The sequence below is a fragment of the Nestor notabilis genome, unplaced genomic scaffold (genome assembly GCF_000696875.1).
Source record: "Nestor notabilis isolate BGI_N333 unplaced genomic scaffold, ASM69687v1 scaffold24350, whole genome shotgun sequence".
NCBI lineage: Eukaryota > Metazoa > Chordata > Aves > Psittaciformes > Psittacidae > Nestor > Nestor notabilis.
Genome location: NW_009911080.1, coordinates 126,465 through 144,809, shown reverse-complemented (window position 1 = coordinate 144,809; position 18,345 = coordinate 126,465). Strand labels below are relative to the sequence as shown.

Sequence of the window (18,345 nt, the reverse complement as noted above, 5' to 3'; positions counted from 1 at the left end):
GCGGGACAGGGCTGCAGGCTGCCACTGCTGTAACTCCAGCCTGTCTCCTGTAGGATGTCAGGGGGCTGCTGCCTGGTCTGCCGTGACACGATGAAATGAACCTGCTTCTCACTGGCCTGCAGGAAAATGTACAGCATGAATTCCACAGCCCCAGTGCAGTAAGCCCCTGCACTTCAGCCCCAGAGGACTCACAGGATGCAGGTCCTGTTTAAGCATAGTTTGGATTTCCCACTGATATGGTTCCAATGACATAAAGCCATAGCATCAGTTCAGGTCAATAAAGACCATAAAAAATTACTGCCAGCTACTTAATATTTCTATTGAAAATGTGATGTTAACTCTGAAAAATCCTTCTTATCTGTCCCAGATTTGGCTGGAAGCAGAGATCCACCACAGTGAGTGCTGATCAACTCTTGCACATGCCTTTGTACACCACTGTAGGACAGCAACATGCCTGGTGTGGAAGAGAGACAGACAACCAGAGCTCTGAAAAAGGTGTAATTAACCCTGTAATCAGGGAGGTGCTCAAGCCTTGGCTGGTGGAAGTAGGGAATAAACGATGTAATCGAGTTCACCTGCATGCAACAAGCATGATAAATGTAAGGCAGCTTAAAAAAAGGGGTGTGCAATCATTTTGAGAGTAAAAACCTACTGTACCAAAGCACGGGGAAAGAGGGAGGACACGAGCAAGCACATAGAGTAGCGGAGTTTAACCCTTCAGGCTAGGAACAGAAACTGCAAAAACACTTAACCCAAAATAAGCTCAAAATGGTTCTGGGCCTTTTTGCACAGTACAGTCGTAATACTTATGTGCCTGAGAGGTGATACAAAGCTTCTACTGAGTTATGTTTGCTCAATATTTTTAAGGTGGTGTTTGTGTGCCTGATACCGGTGTTATTAATTCTGTGTACCAGTGACTTTTCTCTGCCTTACTGAATCAGCACTGTTTCCCTAGAAGCAAATGGCTTCATTTTTTCCTGAGTGAGGCTCATATGAATCTATTCATGACAAGGAGGGTGAGAAGACAGAGCCGAGAGGGAGTGGGTTTTAACTGGGTAAATCGTAGATGTCTGCCATAGGGGCTAAACAACATACTGAACTGAAGTGCAGAAATAACCTCAATGCTATAGAAGCATTCCCAGAAGATAAAAGATTAATCCTCTAATCTCCTGTCCAGGCTAAAGACCCTGATGCTCTGGCAGGAAGGAGGGGGTCTCCGGAGGGGGTCTCCAGAGGGAGTCCTGCCTGCCTGCTCACAGGTTACTACCGAGGAGCTGCTCTTTATTTAATGTGGAGCCTCCTGCAAGCATCCCTGGAGGTCTGATCCCCCTGGGGCTGCAGCAGCGATGCTTTTTGGTACCACAGGCCCCAAGGGCATCAGACCTCCAGAGTTGGTTGCTGGCGTGCAGATGTGCCCTAATCGCTAGGGAGAAGCTCCAAGGAAAGCTGGTGTTGAGTGAACAGCTGGAAACCAAACCCAGATCCAGTTGCGCTATTGAAATCAAATCTCCCGCAGACAATTAACAGAAGCCAGAGGAGGCCCCCCCTGGGGTTTTGTTTTTATAGTTTGGTTTGTCTTTTCTGGACCTGGATCCAGCAGTGGCAGCTGAGAGTTAGGAAGTGCTTTTGAAAAATGCCACTGTTAGTTACAAAAGCAAGCGACCTACCTCTCCTAAACCTCCAACTTCAAGCCTGAAATCCGCATGTTCAGGCTGTGCTATCTCCGAGGCAGGTGATAGCTCAGTAAAATACGTGCACTACTTTGTTACTTGCCCAGTATCTTGGGGGATCCTAGTTTTCTCACCAGCAACTTGAATCTTCACAGATTCGTAATAAACCGTTTGGTGCATACACACATATTCAAAATAACTTCCTAGGTACTTTTACTATGTCTGCTTTTATGAAGTATTAATTCCTGGACTCTGGACTCAACTGGTACCCAAAAGCAGAATGCTGCGACTCAGAGTAAAGGAAACTGCCCTGGTCCCTCGTGTGTAATATGATTGAGATAGAACTGAACAATACAAGACTAAACCTCCTAAGGGCATATGGCCTCGCAAAAATCCAGTTTTCTCTAAAACAAACAACCTCAACTTACGCAACTTCTGTTTAAAACTCATCTGCTGCCACATGGTTAGTCTCAAAGTTGGTTATTTAGAGGAAGGTTGTAAATGTGATTAATTCCCTTACAATGACTAGCAAAAGTTCAACAAGAGTCTCCATTGCAATGTCACATTTGTCTCCAGGTCAGTCAGGTTGAATAATTTCTCAGAAGTCCAGAGTGCTTTAAGAAGTTACCCAAACAACAAGACCGGCTTTAGTATTTATGTACTTCCAAACAAAACCCATTAACATATCTCCTGATCAGAATATTAATGACTGCTTCATTCTGACCCCTCCCTCTCTCCCTCTTACTACTTGTTTTTCCCACAATTCCTTCTCTGGATGTTATGCTGAAGTAAGAATTAAAGAAATGAGGCTAGCTTTAAAACTGAATACAACTAATAGCTGAAACAATCTACTAGAACTAAAGCTGTGTTATGGCCAAAGCAAACCAAGCAGAGAGGCAGAGACTTGGTGGCAGCTTCTGAGCATCTAGTAGGCAACTGCATCTTGAAGAAAGGCAGCAGTGCTGCTCTTGGCAAGAAGCTGCCCCATCTCTTGCAGGGATGATGGAGCGAGGATGTGCTCAGCATCACGACCTGCTTTCTGCTGGTGGTGGTTGTCGTGATGGAGACACGTGTGCCTGTCACAGCTGCTCTGAACTGCAGCGGGGGAAAGAGGGAGGGAGGAGGGTGAACATCTGGGGGCAGTAAAGCCTGGCTCAACCTGTGCAGCTCGGCTTGATGTGCTCACATGAGCACCCACTGATCTGTTACCTTGTTCCTTTTCTTGTCACTTTCATGGAAAACAGATGTGGAATGTCACGTTATTTAGATTAGAAGTGCCACATCTGACACAAGGCCATGACTAAAGATGATGCGACAAATGGGAAGCAGCAAACTCCCAAGTGTTACGATGTGTGCACGTTCCTAATTAGGACTTACATGTTTTCTTCATTCCAGTTCTTGTGACTGAGCTTATAAACAGTCAGACGCTTAATCCATTGATTAACAACTGCTTCGCATATGCTAATATATAATCGCTAACGGCCTGCAGAATCAGATTTGTCTCAATTATTCATTATTTAGAAGACAAAAGTAACCAGATTCTACAGAAATCTGATGTTCTCCCAGCCGTGCTTGTCCTAACAAGCCACCACCACTACCTTTCAGTTAAACTTAGTTCCATTTTTAAAGAAACCAGTAGTGTATTTGAAACTTCCACTGCAAATAATTTGAAGAGCTTAGTGTGCTGTGAGTGACAGCACACAGGATACTGTTGAGAAATCAGAGGGCACAGTAAAACATCCCTTCGTGTAAGAAGAAAATGCAAACCACTTGTGGTTTCAGCATAATGGTTTTTCTCTGGCGTAACATGGAAACAGGAAAGGCAAATGATAATTGATGAAAAAACATGACAGAAAAGACACAGGTTCCAGGAATTTTGCGTTAGACAAATGTGATTCATAGAGCTTGCATCAGTGCAATGTAATCCTGGCTGTTTAGAAACCTGAGTCTCCCCTTTGATGGGCATGTTGTTTAAATTCCCAGGGACTGGTGTGCCTTTCAAGCATAATTATAAATAACATCCACTCTTTGGAAGCCAATAAGAGCTTTAGTTGCGCTTTTAAACACTTGTGTGTGAATGGTCTCATTAGTCATTTTTTCCATTTCATCTCTAGCTTGCATGTGTTTTTTGCTTATGAAGCATTGTTGCCTTGTTTTGTAGCCATGAAGAACTGTTCCAAGAATACCAATTTTTCAGAAAGGTTTTCATTCCAGACTTGTTCCCGTTGGAGAATTTAAACCTCCCCCCGCCACTGCCTTCTGCTCCCAGTTAGTGAGCCACATAAAGTTATCCAGAAAGATGCTGGATCGGAATTTCAACAACCGGCATTACGCAAGGGGACGCCGTTCTCTTTACTTAGGCTGTAAGCGTCCCAATAAAAGTTGGCTACAGCCAACTGTGAACCTATGCTAAAGGAGGAATCCTTTCCACAAAAGCAAGGATTCAAATGCTTCTTTCAGCTCGACTCATGTTACTCTGATTATACCTGTCGAAACAGGGAAGCAGCCAGTCTGGTTTGACATCTTGTTATGAAGGCGTATGAAATTCTCCAATATGTGAACATTCTGCATGCCTCCAAATGAAATGTAAAATTGCACGAGTATAATAACTGCTATAAACATGAGATAAAAGCAACAAAAGATTCTTGGCTTTACTTTTTATGTTAAAGTTTTCTAAAAACATAGGCTGTAAAGAAAGAAAAATGACAATATTTCTGGAGGGGAAATTAGGCAGAAGCTGACTGATCTTGTAGCTGAGAAAGGCACAGGGCTTTTTTTCTGACAGTTTTGTGGTAAGACTGTTTAGTGCACTGCAGAGGCACCCCTTTAGTTCTCCATGCAAGTCTAAATAAATGTGCATGAAAGCTACAGATCCATTTTTTCCAAAACATCTGAATTTCCATATGCTGGATTTAGGTAAGGAATATCTATAGAGTACCTTCAGTTGTTAAACACACCCATGAGAGATCACTGAGACTGGGAGGGTGATGTTCATCCTGAAACATGCTGTCCATTGCCTTAGACTGCTCTGGTTTGCTCCAGGGCTGCACCAGGAATCACTGTGGCTCCTTCTGAGCTGGAGGAGCTAGGACCTAGCTTGACCCAGAGCTCCCAAGGTTCAGGATGGCCTGTGTTTTGGCAGATGTCATCACTCTTTGGTAATGCACAGAATGCATGGAAGTTTACATTGATCTGTACATTACAAAGCCTGATGGTAACAGGCATCACTGCAAGAGTCCATGCCCATATTCACTCTTGTACCTACAAGTGAAACCAAGGAGCTTTTAGAGATTTAAATTCCCATCTGAGCTTGACACATCTCCTTTCCTCCCACAAAAACATGCACATGAAGTCTGGCCCCTGCTCTGCAAAGAACGGAGCAAATAACACTGCTTGGGTCCTGCAAAGTTCAGAAACTGGGGTCAAAGTGATGGTGACAAACCTGTATCAGCTGGGCTGCGCTCTCTGGACTGCCATACCGATGGTCGTGCCCATTGATGGCCAATACCCTGTCGTTCTCCTGAAGGTGTCCATCACGGGCAGCCACGCCACCTTCCAGCAAGTTGAAAATAAACACCCCTGGCTCATCGGCCCTGCGAACCAGCTTTATGCCCAGCTGCTCATCCGGGCTGCTTTTGTTTAGCACAACATGGAAACTGTCATCCCTATTGCAGTGAGCATCGAGGGGAAGTCCGCTGTTTCGGCACCGGTACCTCTGCTCTCGGAGCACTGTCAGTCGGAGCACATGGCAGGGTTGCTTCAGGATTGACAGGGCATAGCTGTGAGGCACATTTTTGATATCCATGCCATTTACCTGGAAGACAGAAGTGTAAATCAGCAGCAGAAAGACGGTCTAATTTGAATTGGCACTGGAGAAGGCAGCTCTGTTTTCACAGATGTCTGCATATGAAGTGACGTGTGCTATTTCAAACTGTGTCATGCAGGAGGCCAAGTCTGTGGTGCAGAACACTCTTCCCCCCAAGGAAAGGACGCGCTGTACAGACACTTTCTGCCTTTTTTTTCCCCTTTTCTTCGTGGTAGTCTCCAGACATACATGTTATTTTTCAGCTTTATTGTTGCTCCTTCTCAAGCTCCAATATCCTTTCATATATCTTAGTTTTATTCCACTAGCTTCTGACTTCAAATAGGCTTGCCAGCTTTTCCTTTCACTCCCACCACTTTCCTGCTGTTTCTCTTCCTCATTATCTCCTAGCTGTTCTAGGTACGGTAAAAAGTGCTCCCAACTAACGAATCTCTAATTAAAATGATTAAAAGAGCCTCAAGAAGAAGTTTAAATGCCCTGCATATTTACTAGCTATTATACTGATTTACCACACCACGGAATTGGGCTTTTTATGTTTCTTAGTGTTTTCCAGGTAAGATTTATCTCATATGGTGGTAACACTGCCTAACTGCCACTTCTGTAATTTGAGTGGGGAAAAGAAAGATTAAAAAAGAACTTCCAGTCAATCCTGTCATGCCCGTGTGTGTAACAGTGACTAGGTATTGCGCCTTATCATTGCTAAATGAAAACCATTTGGAAGGCTGTAATTCATTGCTAGCTGGAAAACCTGAATCAGACAAGTTATTTCCATATAGTTTCACATTGCACGGGTTGAACCATTTATATATTAACAAACATCTCCAAAGTGCAACAGAAATGCTCCCCAGCATGGACAAAAGCATTCAACTGGTGTTGGCTTTTGCAGACTACCTTTGTGGGCATGACGGGGCTGTCCCTGCTGTGGTTTGATGGAGAGACTGCACCCCTAGAGACACAGCTCAGTCACCTTTAAGTTACCAGCTTGGATACCACAGATGGCGTGAGCTGCAGCAGCATGGGACTGGAATTGATGGGAATCCTTGGTAAATCTCTGGGCAGTCAGCCACAGCTAGGGAGAGCTTAGGTGGGCCCATCCGTGCTGCAATCACAGCTTCCCACTGCAGTTTGGATGTGTTCTGCAGAAACTGTTTTGGCTCAGTGGTGCCATTAACTCTGCTGCTCTAAGCTGGCACCAGGACAAAAAGCCTCCTCTAAACGCATGACTGGGTGACTCTCATCCATTCAGCTGCCACCTGGAACCACTATCCAGAGGTATGTTTGAACAGTGCCAGAGCAAAGTATGCCCACATCATGATCCTGAGAAACCCCTTTGGTCACGGTCTGTCAGACATGAAACAGAATTCATGTCACAACCCTGGCATGCCTCAAGTGCCCTCAGCTACCACTGGGGTCAGCAAAAGCCAGGAAAGCATGGTGGCTTACAGGTGGTGCTCTGAACTTCAAAGGACGGTATCCTTAATAATTACGTACATGGAATACATTGTAGAAGTCAGTAGGGCTGGGAGAACTACTCATTAACCCTACCAGCCAGGCATGCCAGAACAGGCAGCAAGATGGGCATCCAGAGTGGTCCCACCTGAAAGACGACCTTGAGATATGGATGCCAGACCTTGCAGTCCACTCCACTTCCAGCTCCTGTAGCCTTACCCCAGCTAATGCCACATGAGCTAGCCTGGGTACCAGCACCAGTCTATCCATGGGCCATGCTCAAATGTTTACCTGTAATTTGGAAAGCCTGTGCTGAGCTCTTTGAAATCTCTGGCCATGCTGTCACCAAAATTTGAGCTACCTGATTTAAGCTGCTTGAGGTATATCTGGGTGAGCTGCAGCTGTACCTTTGGGCTTGCAATGTGAATATACATGTGCACTCCAACTACACATGATCAAAGCAAGAGAAGGAACTAGTATTTTCTGCCATCACTCTTTTGTTCTAAGGACTGAAGCATTGATATAATTTTGCATCCTTGCAGAGCTCCAAGTCACTGGGGCAGCTGAGAATGCAATTCCCATTCAGAAGCTATTGCTGAAGCAACGACTCATAAGATAAATGATCTTTAACCATCTAGCCTAATTCTTGTTCACCTGCTATCCATTTCTACAGAAAGAGAAGCAGAAGTAGCAGCCAACAGCTGATGCCTGAATGCTGCTCATATTTGTTCTTAGAGATTTCACCTGTGGCTGCTGCTGGAGCAACACTCTCAGAATAGAGCAGGCAGTGTCTCACACCACAGTGCTCAGCGTGTCATACAGAAGAGCTAGTTGCTGAAATAACTTAACACCAATCAGACCCCTGCCACCTATCCTAGTGTAAGTGGGATGTAAGGCAGTGGAAACCTCACTAACTGAGATTTAAGACCGCAGTTCAGTAGAAATAAACTGGGCAAAAAGCCCAGCCTCTGCTTTCAGAAAAAATCTTTTGCACCAGTGGGTCAGAAATGCAAACAGTCTATTGTGCTACATTGCATTTTGGATCTACTGTGTTTGGTTAGAAATCAGAGAGACATGGCAGTGAATTGGAAAAATAAACAAATCTGTGAGCCTCAAAACCTGTTGAGCATGCAGAGGTGCTGAACATCTTTTTGCATGTGTTATTGTAAGCCACACAAACAACCCCCACTGCAAATCTCATCTCAGGATTGACTTACACCATCTTATTCTTGTACCTCCACAGTACTGTACCTTTAGTATCATGTCTCCAGGCAGCAATCTTCCATCTCTGGCAATTACCCCATCTTGATAAATGTGCTGTATAATAATGTGAACCAAAGGAGTCTCACTGCCTCCCACAATCCTAATGGCCAGGTTTTCATGGGGATCGGTACGGTTGATCTTAATGCAGGTGATTTCCCCATCTGGAATCAGGTGATACAACCTGGGGAAACCTGGAAATGCACATTGCAAGGTGTTTATTTGACATCACAGCTTTGGTTTGTTAAAACATGCCCTGCACAGCTTCAAGTACCTGTTAGTTATTCAAACTAGGTTTTATTCATGGATGTGATTTATACTAAGTAGGGAGGAAAGTATATGTATGGCTGCTGAGTGGACTTGAAGGGATCTTTTTTCAATTATATATTCAAAGTTCCTTTCCCCCTCCTCCCCAAAACACAGCCCTGAAGCTTTGACGTAATCCAGACAGATGAAATGTTTAAATGTAACTTAAAAAGTTATATGTGCTAATATTTTAAGGGAACAAAATACATTTTTAGCCACCAGAGACTCCTCTGAACTAGGCCACGGTTCTTTGCTGGCCCTTGGGCAGATGGACATGGACATTTCAACAAACATCCATCCCTGCTGTGGTGGACGGCACACATCGCACCAGTAGCACCCCAGGCTGCCCTGTTTTCCTCCAATTTTGGTGCTGATGACTGGGTGATTGGCTAGTGACATCCAAGGAAGCATTTTTTTACCTTTGGCTAATAGAAAGGTTAGGATTTCTCAGGCAACCCCTAAGTGAGAAAAAGCTTTTGTTTTTTTTGTGTGTGGTCCAATCCAATGTTTATATGAAAAAGCTGTAAGTCAAAAAAATTAAGTGCTAATATTTTTTCAATACCTATTTTAGAAATGAAAGTACAGTGACTGTTACTAATAGCAGTGAAGTGTTAAATGAAAATTAACAGAGCAGTATCCAGGAGAGAAGAAACATTTTCTGCTACAGAGTTAGTGGACAACAAACCAGCAACACACCAAAACCTTTGGACAGAGAGCAAGGGGAAAGAAAGAATAGGAAAAAATACTAAGAAACACCATGTTGCATCCCTTACCACTTCTCTGATCATATGTTCTTCGGGGTGGGAAGCTGTCTTCCTCCACGTCTGTAAAAAGCACCTACCGGTAGCACAGACTTCGACTTTGTGGTTTTCACAGAGTTGACAGGCAATAAAGTCTATCTAGTTATCTATACAGTATATATATCCACGTACTCATTTAGTTTATACTCTCGTAGTAGCAGTTTCTATGCTAATATGAGTTTACTTCAGTTTTGCACACAACTTTAATGTCTCAGGAATGGAAGGTCCTTTATTTTCCCCATGCTTGTCTATCACCTGAACATTATTTGCCCAGCTTGTAAGTTGCGCACTTCTCTCTAGCCTGAAGAGTGGATTGTCTCCATCTAAATCCAGACCTTTAAGCCACATACATAATTTGAGGATCTACTTTCTCCCTCCTCCTTTATAGCACATGGGCACCCAAAGGGAGTGATACCCGCTTCACCACTAAATCACCCCTGGACGTGCTGAACTCTCTCCACTACTATGTTAGAAGAAAGAGGCAATTAACTCTGGCATCTCAGTGGGGTCTTTGAAGTCAGAAGATACAAGTACTCCTCAGAAATCACCGGGGGCCTGATCTCTACATCAGAGTAAGTGTGCACTTTTTACACTCTCAGTGTGGCTATAAGGGTGCAAATGATAATCTGGATCCCCAGATCTTCTCTGCAGAGAAATAGCATAAATAAATATCTCTGTACATTTTGAATACTACCAAAGTGGTCCTAAAGCAGAAATAATTCAATTTCCCATTGCATGATTTCCCTTTATGTTGTAACAAACTGCTTTTTGATTCAAACACTCATTCTCCCATACCTTTTTCTGAAATTTTTTCTAAAGGAATTACCCAGTCATATTTCTGGACCATGGAGAACTGTGGACTGAACAAGCTATTGACACTCGCATGTTATTTTAGTTTGTAATTACCCCAGGGCAAAATCAGAGCAATGTGGCAGTGAAAAAGTCTCTGCACTTATGTAAGGCATATATATCTTTATAAAAGTTTCTTTGCATCTTAAACAATGCCTTAACTGGTTTATTAAGTCTTGCAGTGGCACTTGGCTGACTTCAATATGACTTTAAGCAGATTCTTCTAGAAGATTTTTTAATCCTTAATTTCTTTCCAAAATGTGCAGTCTACAGCAAAACAAATCTTCCCAAGATGTTTTTCTTGCCAGTCTGCAAGTCACTAAGGTTTCTCTTTTCATAGTTAGCAGATGTACTGCTTCACCTCCTGTCTTCATTTGATTTCTTTATCAAGTATAACTAACAAATGACACCATTTTCTCCTCAGATGGGCCAAGCAACCAAAACAACTCCATGATCCCTTAATTTCTGTTCTCTTCATTGAAGACTTGCCTCTTGTTTCATCCCAGAAACATACATGGACATTTGTATTACCGACAACCTAGACTGTGGTAAGTGAAAGACCAGTGTCTATTTTGATAAACTAACAGTAAGTTTGACAAACTAATGGTATAAAATACATAAATACATACATTTTTAAAGAAGAAAATTCACAATCACTTTTTCACCAGTCTGCATACATTGTGTGCAGATTGATCAAAACCTACCATGCCTATGTCAAGATGAAGCCATGTCTGGAAATCAATGTCTTTAATTTGAATTTTTCTAAGGTATGTACCATACCCAGAAGAGGAAGACCCTGTTTCAGCACTTGGTTGCATACAGTGAATGGTTGCATACAACAGCTGAATTTAAGGGACTCCAACTGGATTGAAGGCCAGTACCATTCACGTATACACAGCCTATTGTGAGGCTGGAGCATCAGTTTGCACAGACCCATTTCCCTTATATTCTTAATTAGAATTCTGCATTCTCTTTGACCAGGTTTTCCAGAGCAGGAAAACCCAGGAGTATTGCATACCTTTCTTCACCATTTTACATTTCCAGTCCTTAAATATCGAAGAGCTGCTGAATTTAGAAAGAAGTAAACTTTCTGTCTTGTTTTTGGTGATTCTTGCAGGTATTTCCACAGAGTGTTGTGGTTTTGTCACCAGGGGTTGTATGGAGCGTTCTGAATCTGTCAATATAATAAAATGTCATCTGCATTCAGAAAGACTGTGTGTGCTTTTCCCCTCAAGTAATATTTTCTTTATATTAGTGCAATTTTATGGCTATTTTCACACATCCCATTACAGTAACAAGTGACTTTGGAGAGACCAGCTTTACATATTAAACTCTGCATGTCTGGAATGATGTAGGACACTGAGTACTCATTAGTATAGCGGACATGAGATTGTAATACAAAACATTAAGTATGCTTAATATTTTATCCCCACAGTTTATAACACTTAATGGTAGCATTTCTTCAGTGCTCAGGTTTCGGTTGACTTCTGTGTGCACCATGCTCCTTCTGACAGCGCTGCCATCAGGATAACTTCTACCTTCATTCCCAGTATCCAGTGTGACAAAGCACTGTGTAATGTTTTCTATGACTCTTGAGACCAGATTAATCAAAGGTCACTGGAAACAAAACTTGGTGTCTGAGGTTGCGAGTCCTTATTTAGATCAGGTCTGACTGATGTGAGGTGTCAGCCACAAAGAAAGCCATCTGCAGGGACACACTCATGCTTCCCAGCACCTGGTCACTAGAATTTAAATGGATCTTGTGTAACCTATTCTTGGAAAAGTCTTGTGTCTGTGACTTTGTTCTGCAACTCTTCCTTCCCCATTGATTTTCATTTAGTATTTCATTCTCCCGGTGGTTTGCCATCATTTTGATTTAATGCCTTCCAAAAATTCGGCAGGGGTGCTGGTCCGATGCAGGCGTCAATGCCAGCTCTAATGTCTCTTCTGGCTTCTGGACATTCCTCTTACCAACGGAGTCCCAGAATAACTAAAACGTTGTACAGCTGAACATATCTCAAAAGAGTTGTGGCTATCTCATCTACAGCAGGCAAAGTTTATCAGTCTGCAGTGGGAGGAAATGCTACAGAGCAAATCTTTCTCTTCTGGAAATTTCCTGGCTCATCATCCTGGAGCAGAGTGCTTTGAACCAGTTCTGTAAGATTTCCAGCAGCTGTTTTGGGAAGTTGGAACTGCAACTGAATCAAATCTGGGGAAAACAGGAACAGCATGGGATCCCTGCAGGGTGCAGCTTTCCTGAGACACAATTTGGTTGGGCTGCACTGCCTTGTCCTGGGGCTGGATAAGCAACTTTCTTTCCTGCATACAGAGAACCTTAAGGCCGTAAAATGGTTGATACCTAGACCCATCTGTTTCACTTACCTTTTTTTTTCTTTATGTACTTTTCCCAAACATTGAAGTATTTATAATATTTATCTATTTTAAATATATACATATATATATAAAAAATACAACAAGGCTCAGACTGAACAGTAGGAGTGAGATACACCCGTACAACAGAAGAGTCTGTTCTGTGGTCCCACCAGTGCCTGCCAGGGACATCTTGGTCTTGACTGCTGGAAAGCAGTAACAGATGGTAGAACTGCACCCACCATGAGCCTAAGAAGAATGAATTTGACTTTGAACAATGTTTGATGTCCTCAAGCAATCACAAATTCAATTTATTTTACAATGGCTTGACTGTAGAATGGAACTGATGAATGTTTTTGAAAACCAGCAGCACAGACTCCCTTTTACTGTAAAGCTGTACAGGGGTTTTTGAAACTGCATTCTCAAATTCTTTCCTCCTAAAGCGTCAGCTGGTTTACAACTTGTATTTGTAGATTGGTTTGGGTAAAGAGTACATATCTTTCTAGTCTTTCTTGGAAGCAAATTTAGGGTGTGATGCCAAACTAAGAGCACAGTGATACGAACAAGCATAGCAACGCTGGAATAGTCTTTGCTTGGAGATATTCTATCATTTAAGTAGATTGTCAAGGTCATTTACACTAGTAGACCCAGTCAGAAGATATTACATCTTAAATGCATCGATGCCGGAAGGATGTCTCTGTCACCTTCCCTCACATCTCAGAATGAAACCATCTCTTTTAAACTTTCCTAACTTCTACTTCAGACGTTGAACACTATCTGTAGGTGTAAGTGCTATTTAGGAGATAACTCTCAGGTAGATATCACAAGCTTGGGTGCTGCACTACAGACAAATACTTTGCATGGGTTAGTTACAAATGACCAAATTATTAAAAATGAGAAAATCTTAACACCTCCTTCACCAAAGCATTTTCTTACCAGTGTTACACTTTTCATTCTCTTCTAACATTTTCTTTGTTTCAGACATTGACCAGTTCTCTACCGAAAATGTCACCAAAACATTTAAACAGAGGAACAAAGAAAGCCTGAATCACTTAAATTCAAAATGGGTGCATATGACATTGTTTAAACAATCAAATCATGGGGTCTAAATGGAAATCATGAAGTACTCTTCACCGTGTAGGACTGCTACGAACTCCAGGTATAAGATAGCATTAGACTGTAACAAATTCTCCACTGTAATTATAACAGAAGCACATTTGCCATCATATTTTTCACTGTCCCTGAGTAACAAAGGAGTGTTCTAAAACCAGTACTGCATTCAACTTCAAGTTAAGCAGAATCAGGATTACCTGGGGCCTACAAGGATGCTGGAGAGGAACTCTTCATCAGTGGCTGCGTCAATAGGACAAGGGGTAATGGCTTCAAACTTAAACAGGGGAAGTTTAGATTATATATAAGGAAGAAGTTCTTCACAGTGAGCGTGGTGAGGCACTGGAATGGGTTGCCCAAGGAAGTTGCGAATGCTCCACCCCTGGCAGTGTTCAAGGCCAGGTTGGACAGAGCCTTGGGTGACATGGTCTTCTGTGAGGTGTCCCTGGCCATGGCAGGGGGTTGGAACTAGATGATCTTAAGGTCCTTTCCAACCCAAACCATTCTATGATTCATTGAATAATTTTTTCTCCCACGTCAGGAATGATTATTTTGTCTTGGACCCTCACATCTCATATTGCAGCTGACCATTGGCCCAACATCAGCTTCAGATTAAACGCACTTCAGATTAAACACACCTACATACTCTTCACTGGTCAAATAGTTAATTTGACATCAGTGCTGCTGATGCTGAGGGCCAATACATGGGTATGCACTAGGTTTTTGATCTCAGAGCTCCTTTGTCAAAGATACTGGCAAAACACAGATTAAACACAGACTTTTGAGCTAAGATGAGGGAATTCTGAAAACTGGGGACAGATGGACTATAATACATTGAGCTTTGCTAGATGATCTGACAGCTCCTATATCAAGAAGAGGTTATAAGCAAGAAGGGGTTATTTTACTCGGTGACTACTGTGAGGCTGGCACATTCTCAGCTTTATTCTGCTCATGCACTGACTGAGCCTGGGGAAGAAAGGAGCCACAAGAGAGGAGGTGAGGTGCCATGTGATCTGGAGCAATGAGGCATGGCTGAGCTGTGCTCTCAAGCGGTCCCAGACATGAACCTGTGAAAGCTGGGGCAGGGCAGCAGCAGCTTTCACACCAGGTATGGGGACCTCGGAGGCCAGGAGCACTTCCATTCTCAGGAGAGCAGAATGGCCGTGGGGAGACGGACACTTGAGTCTGCCTTTTTACAATAGGTTTGGACCGGACCTTTACTGAGCACAGGACAGAGCACACTGCAGTTATCCCTAGAGACTGACCAGCAACTCTAACTAGGAGTCCAACTGAAGACTGCTCAGAACAGTTGAGGGTTCAGAAACATAAAGAAAAGAAAACAGACAGAACTGCAGAAGAAAACAAGCCTCCAGCTGGCAGGATGATGATAACTGCTACAGAAAGAAATATATTCATTTCCTTCTCCAAAAAAGAAAAAACAGAGAGCCTTTGAGATGCCATTACAGAAAGCACCTGTTGCAAAGGACTGAGTAGACATCTTTGTTAAAGTACTTGTATTGCTGCAAGTTACTTGTGTGCATTTTTTAAAGACTGAATTCTAGAACTCTGTAATCAAAATACATTCTTTGCAAATGTAATTAATAAAGTAATTCAGGAACACAGCTTCTGTGATCTCATACGTAAGAGTAACTGCTCATTAAATAATTACATGCCTGCTTCATTTTTCCAGTGCAGTAGAGTATATTTGGAAGTTTACAGGCATGCTTGGTGCAGAGGAATAAAACCACAAGCAGACTCAAGGAGAGAATGACAATCTTGACACTGTCACTGCGGCCCTGGAATGATTGCCACATCAGGGCCCCATTAAATGTCCCTTGAAAAGGAGACAACAGTGCTTTTCATTCTGCTGGAAATGTAAAGGTCACTGCCATATTCACACCTCCTTCTGTTAACATCTGGATTGCATTGGGTTACCGGGTAGGTACTGTTGGCATCGAGATCCTCCACACACTCTGGGCATGAAATCAAGTTTTCAGTGGAACTCATGTCATCTATAAGCCTAGGTACAAAGCGCTCATGCAAATGTCTATGCCCCATCCTGAAGAGGTGTCTTTTGAAAAGCATGAACTTGAGGCATGCAGAATTTCACTCCATCTGAGGAAGGGCAGGCTTTTGCGTAGAATGGATTTGCATTGTAAGCAAGTAGTGAGAAATATATTTGTCTGCTCAAAGAGAGCTGTAGACAACTTATTTACAAAATTTTACTCAGGGAAAAAAATGATAAAATATTTGGGATATAAAGTTATCAAATGGTGTTTTCAGGCCAAGGAGCATATTCACATAATTTTTATGGAAAAAGTTCACAATTTTGAATTATCAGGTTTTATTTTGGCTACATCAACAAGTATGTGGGCTAGGAGAGTGAGCACCAAGAACGCAACAAGTTAGTGAAACTCTCCCGAAGAAACAAGCAAATAAAGCAGAAGAAATGTTGAACACTGTTCTCTGATTCACAACTTCAAGAATAATGATGCCTATACACAGCATTTGGCAGCCTTCTGTCCTTCCTTGTTTTCATAGGTTTCAATAACAGCTTGAAGTACAGAGCAAAAGGAAATTGGATATTATGTCTTCTTAAAGCCCTTACTCTGGGCATTTGATCTGGGAAGAGACATGAGGTGCTGAGCGCTTCATGCAGTGGAATTATAAGCTCAGTGAAGACCTTGATTAAGACAATGATTCCCACTCTATCATCACTTCCTCTTGATGCATGAATGCTAATGTCAGCTTCATAATTACAGTCCAAAGCAATTAGTAACATTTGCTTATTGCTTTGAGAATGCCAAATGGTGTATTACTGCCTGCCAGACCCCTCATCCTGACATACGTCAGACAAACCTGCCTCTCCCCCCCGTTTAAGAGCAGAGCATTCTTACCTCATCACCTGCCTGGCTGAGGTAATATAAGTCTGTCACCCAGGATCCCACAGAAATGCTGGAATAATTACAGTCCTTTGCACTTTCATACCATCTGCCTACTGGGAATTTCCGGTGCTTCCTAAACACTAACCAAAACTCATGAATTTCCTATAATGTATGATCGCTGTGATCCGTTTACTTTAGGGGGACAAACAGATGCTGATGAGCCTCTTGAACAAAATGACAGAGCAAATCAATGACAGCTCCAGTAACAGATCCCAGACACCCAGATCCCACATCCCGCATGCTAGATACTGGGCTGGATGTAGCACGCAGGTTGTTTCCAGAACAGACTTACGTGAGGTCTTGCACACCCCAGCAATGTTCTTGCCTGCCAGCCACTAACAGCTTTTTTAACAATAATATAAGGAAAGATTGACTTTTCTGTTTTTATTTAATCATGCACAGCCCACCACATGATAGACATGTCAGTCACAGACATCCAGTTCCCACGTGGTTGGGGTCCCCTACCTAGCTATTTTAAGTGGTAACACAAGGAGAATAAAACATTACCTTCCTCTCCAGCAGCAGAGTTTCCAACAGTCTCCCTTTCCCGGTCAGCCTGGTTGGAAACGGCGCTTCCACTTTTTGTCCTTCGAAGAACACTGAACGCCTTGTTTATTTTTTTAAAAGATCTGCTTCTTATAGTGGAGCGTTCAAAGTGTCGAGCTGCAACGGCAGGAAAAGTCAGATCAACACAGCTCAGCAGTTCTGGGCTAGAACCACTTCATTCCTGCAGCCACAGGCATACAATAGGGCATAAGATCAACAGCAAGGCTGCCGGCATGTCACCTTTGCACCTTGACTCCAGCTGATTGCACCCACTGGAATCTGGGTATAATTACCCTACCCCTGTCCCACACCCTGGAATTGTCACCTTCCCTGTCTGTTTTTTACCAGCCACACACAAAATTCTCCTGTGAGTGTGGGAGCCTGGGAGAGAATAATCCTCAGTCAAGGCAGAATCAGCAACAATCCTGTGAAAAACGCATGTAGATGCAAGCAGCTCTTCCCAAACTCTTGAAGTTTGGAAAAGAAAGAAGAAAAACAAACAAAAAAGATGGAAGTTGTCGTTGAAACTCTTCATGGGGGGAAAAAACACCCACAATAAAAACACCCAAACCCCACACTACTGCCTCAAACCCCTGAGATGCTTCCAAGGGGAGCCAATGATATTGCCAGTGATGGCCAACAATTTCATGTCAGAGGTTCAGAGATTATCAGGTGGGACAGACCAACTATGTCACATATTTTAACCTGTGTCAGGCAATGAAAAAAAAGGCCATAATGCTTTCAAAGAACGTCACTCTTTTTTCCATCCTGATGAGGATATCTTCGTGGCTGTTGCTGTTCTGTCTCTTCAAGCTCTGCATGCTAGCCAGACACCGTAATCTAACAATAAAACATGCCCTCAAACCAGACTGTGGCCTCTAAACTCAATAAAACTAGTGGGAATTAATTTCATTCTGGTGTTCTCTTCTTGCCCCCTCCCTTTCCTGGTCTCTCTAGCCCCATGCACACAAGATGATGGTGCTGCTCATTTTCTAGTCTTTCTTCAGCCCTTCATCCACTGTCCCAAGATGCAACTGGTGCATCACAAAATGGGCTATTCATTTTGGCTTCAGAGGTCTCAAATACAAACTCTGAACTCTCAGTTAATGCTTCCAAGTCTGCCTTTGGCCCGGCCATGTTTTTCAAATATGACACTCAGAGCTGGGTGCAGCGAAGGATCAAGGCAAAGTTTCCTGGTGCAGTTTGTCCCCAGCTGT

General features: G+C 42.9%; 1 protein-coding gene across 1 annotated transcript in view; it reads right to left on the bottom strand.

The window, feature by feature from the left end:
• Positions 1–18,345, bottom strand: part of LNX1 (ligand of numb-protein X 1, E3 ubiquitin protein ligase) — a 66,305-nt gene that overhangs the window by 15,047 nt on the left and 32,913 nt on the right. Inside the window, exons 3-6 of the mRNA XM_010013029.1 lie at positions 17,090–17,245; positions 8,194–8,396; positions 5,113–5,484; positions 3–116 (exon numbers count right to left, since the gene is read on the bottom strand). Coding sequence (XP_010011331.1) covers positions 3–116; positions 5,113–5,484; positions 8,194–8,396; positions 17,090–17,245 — 845 coding nt within the window. The remainder of the gene's footprint in view (positions 1–2; positions 117–5,112; positions 5,485–8,193; positions 8,397–17,089; positions 17,246–18,345) is intronic.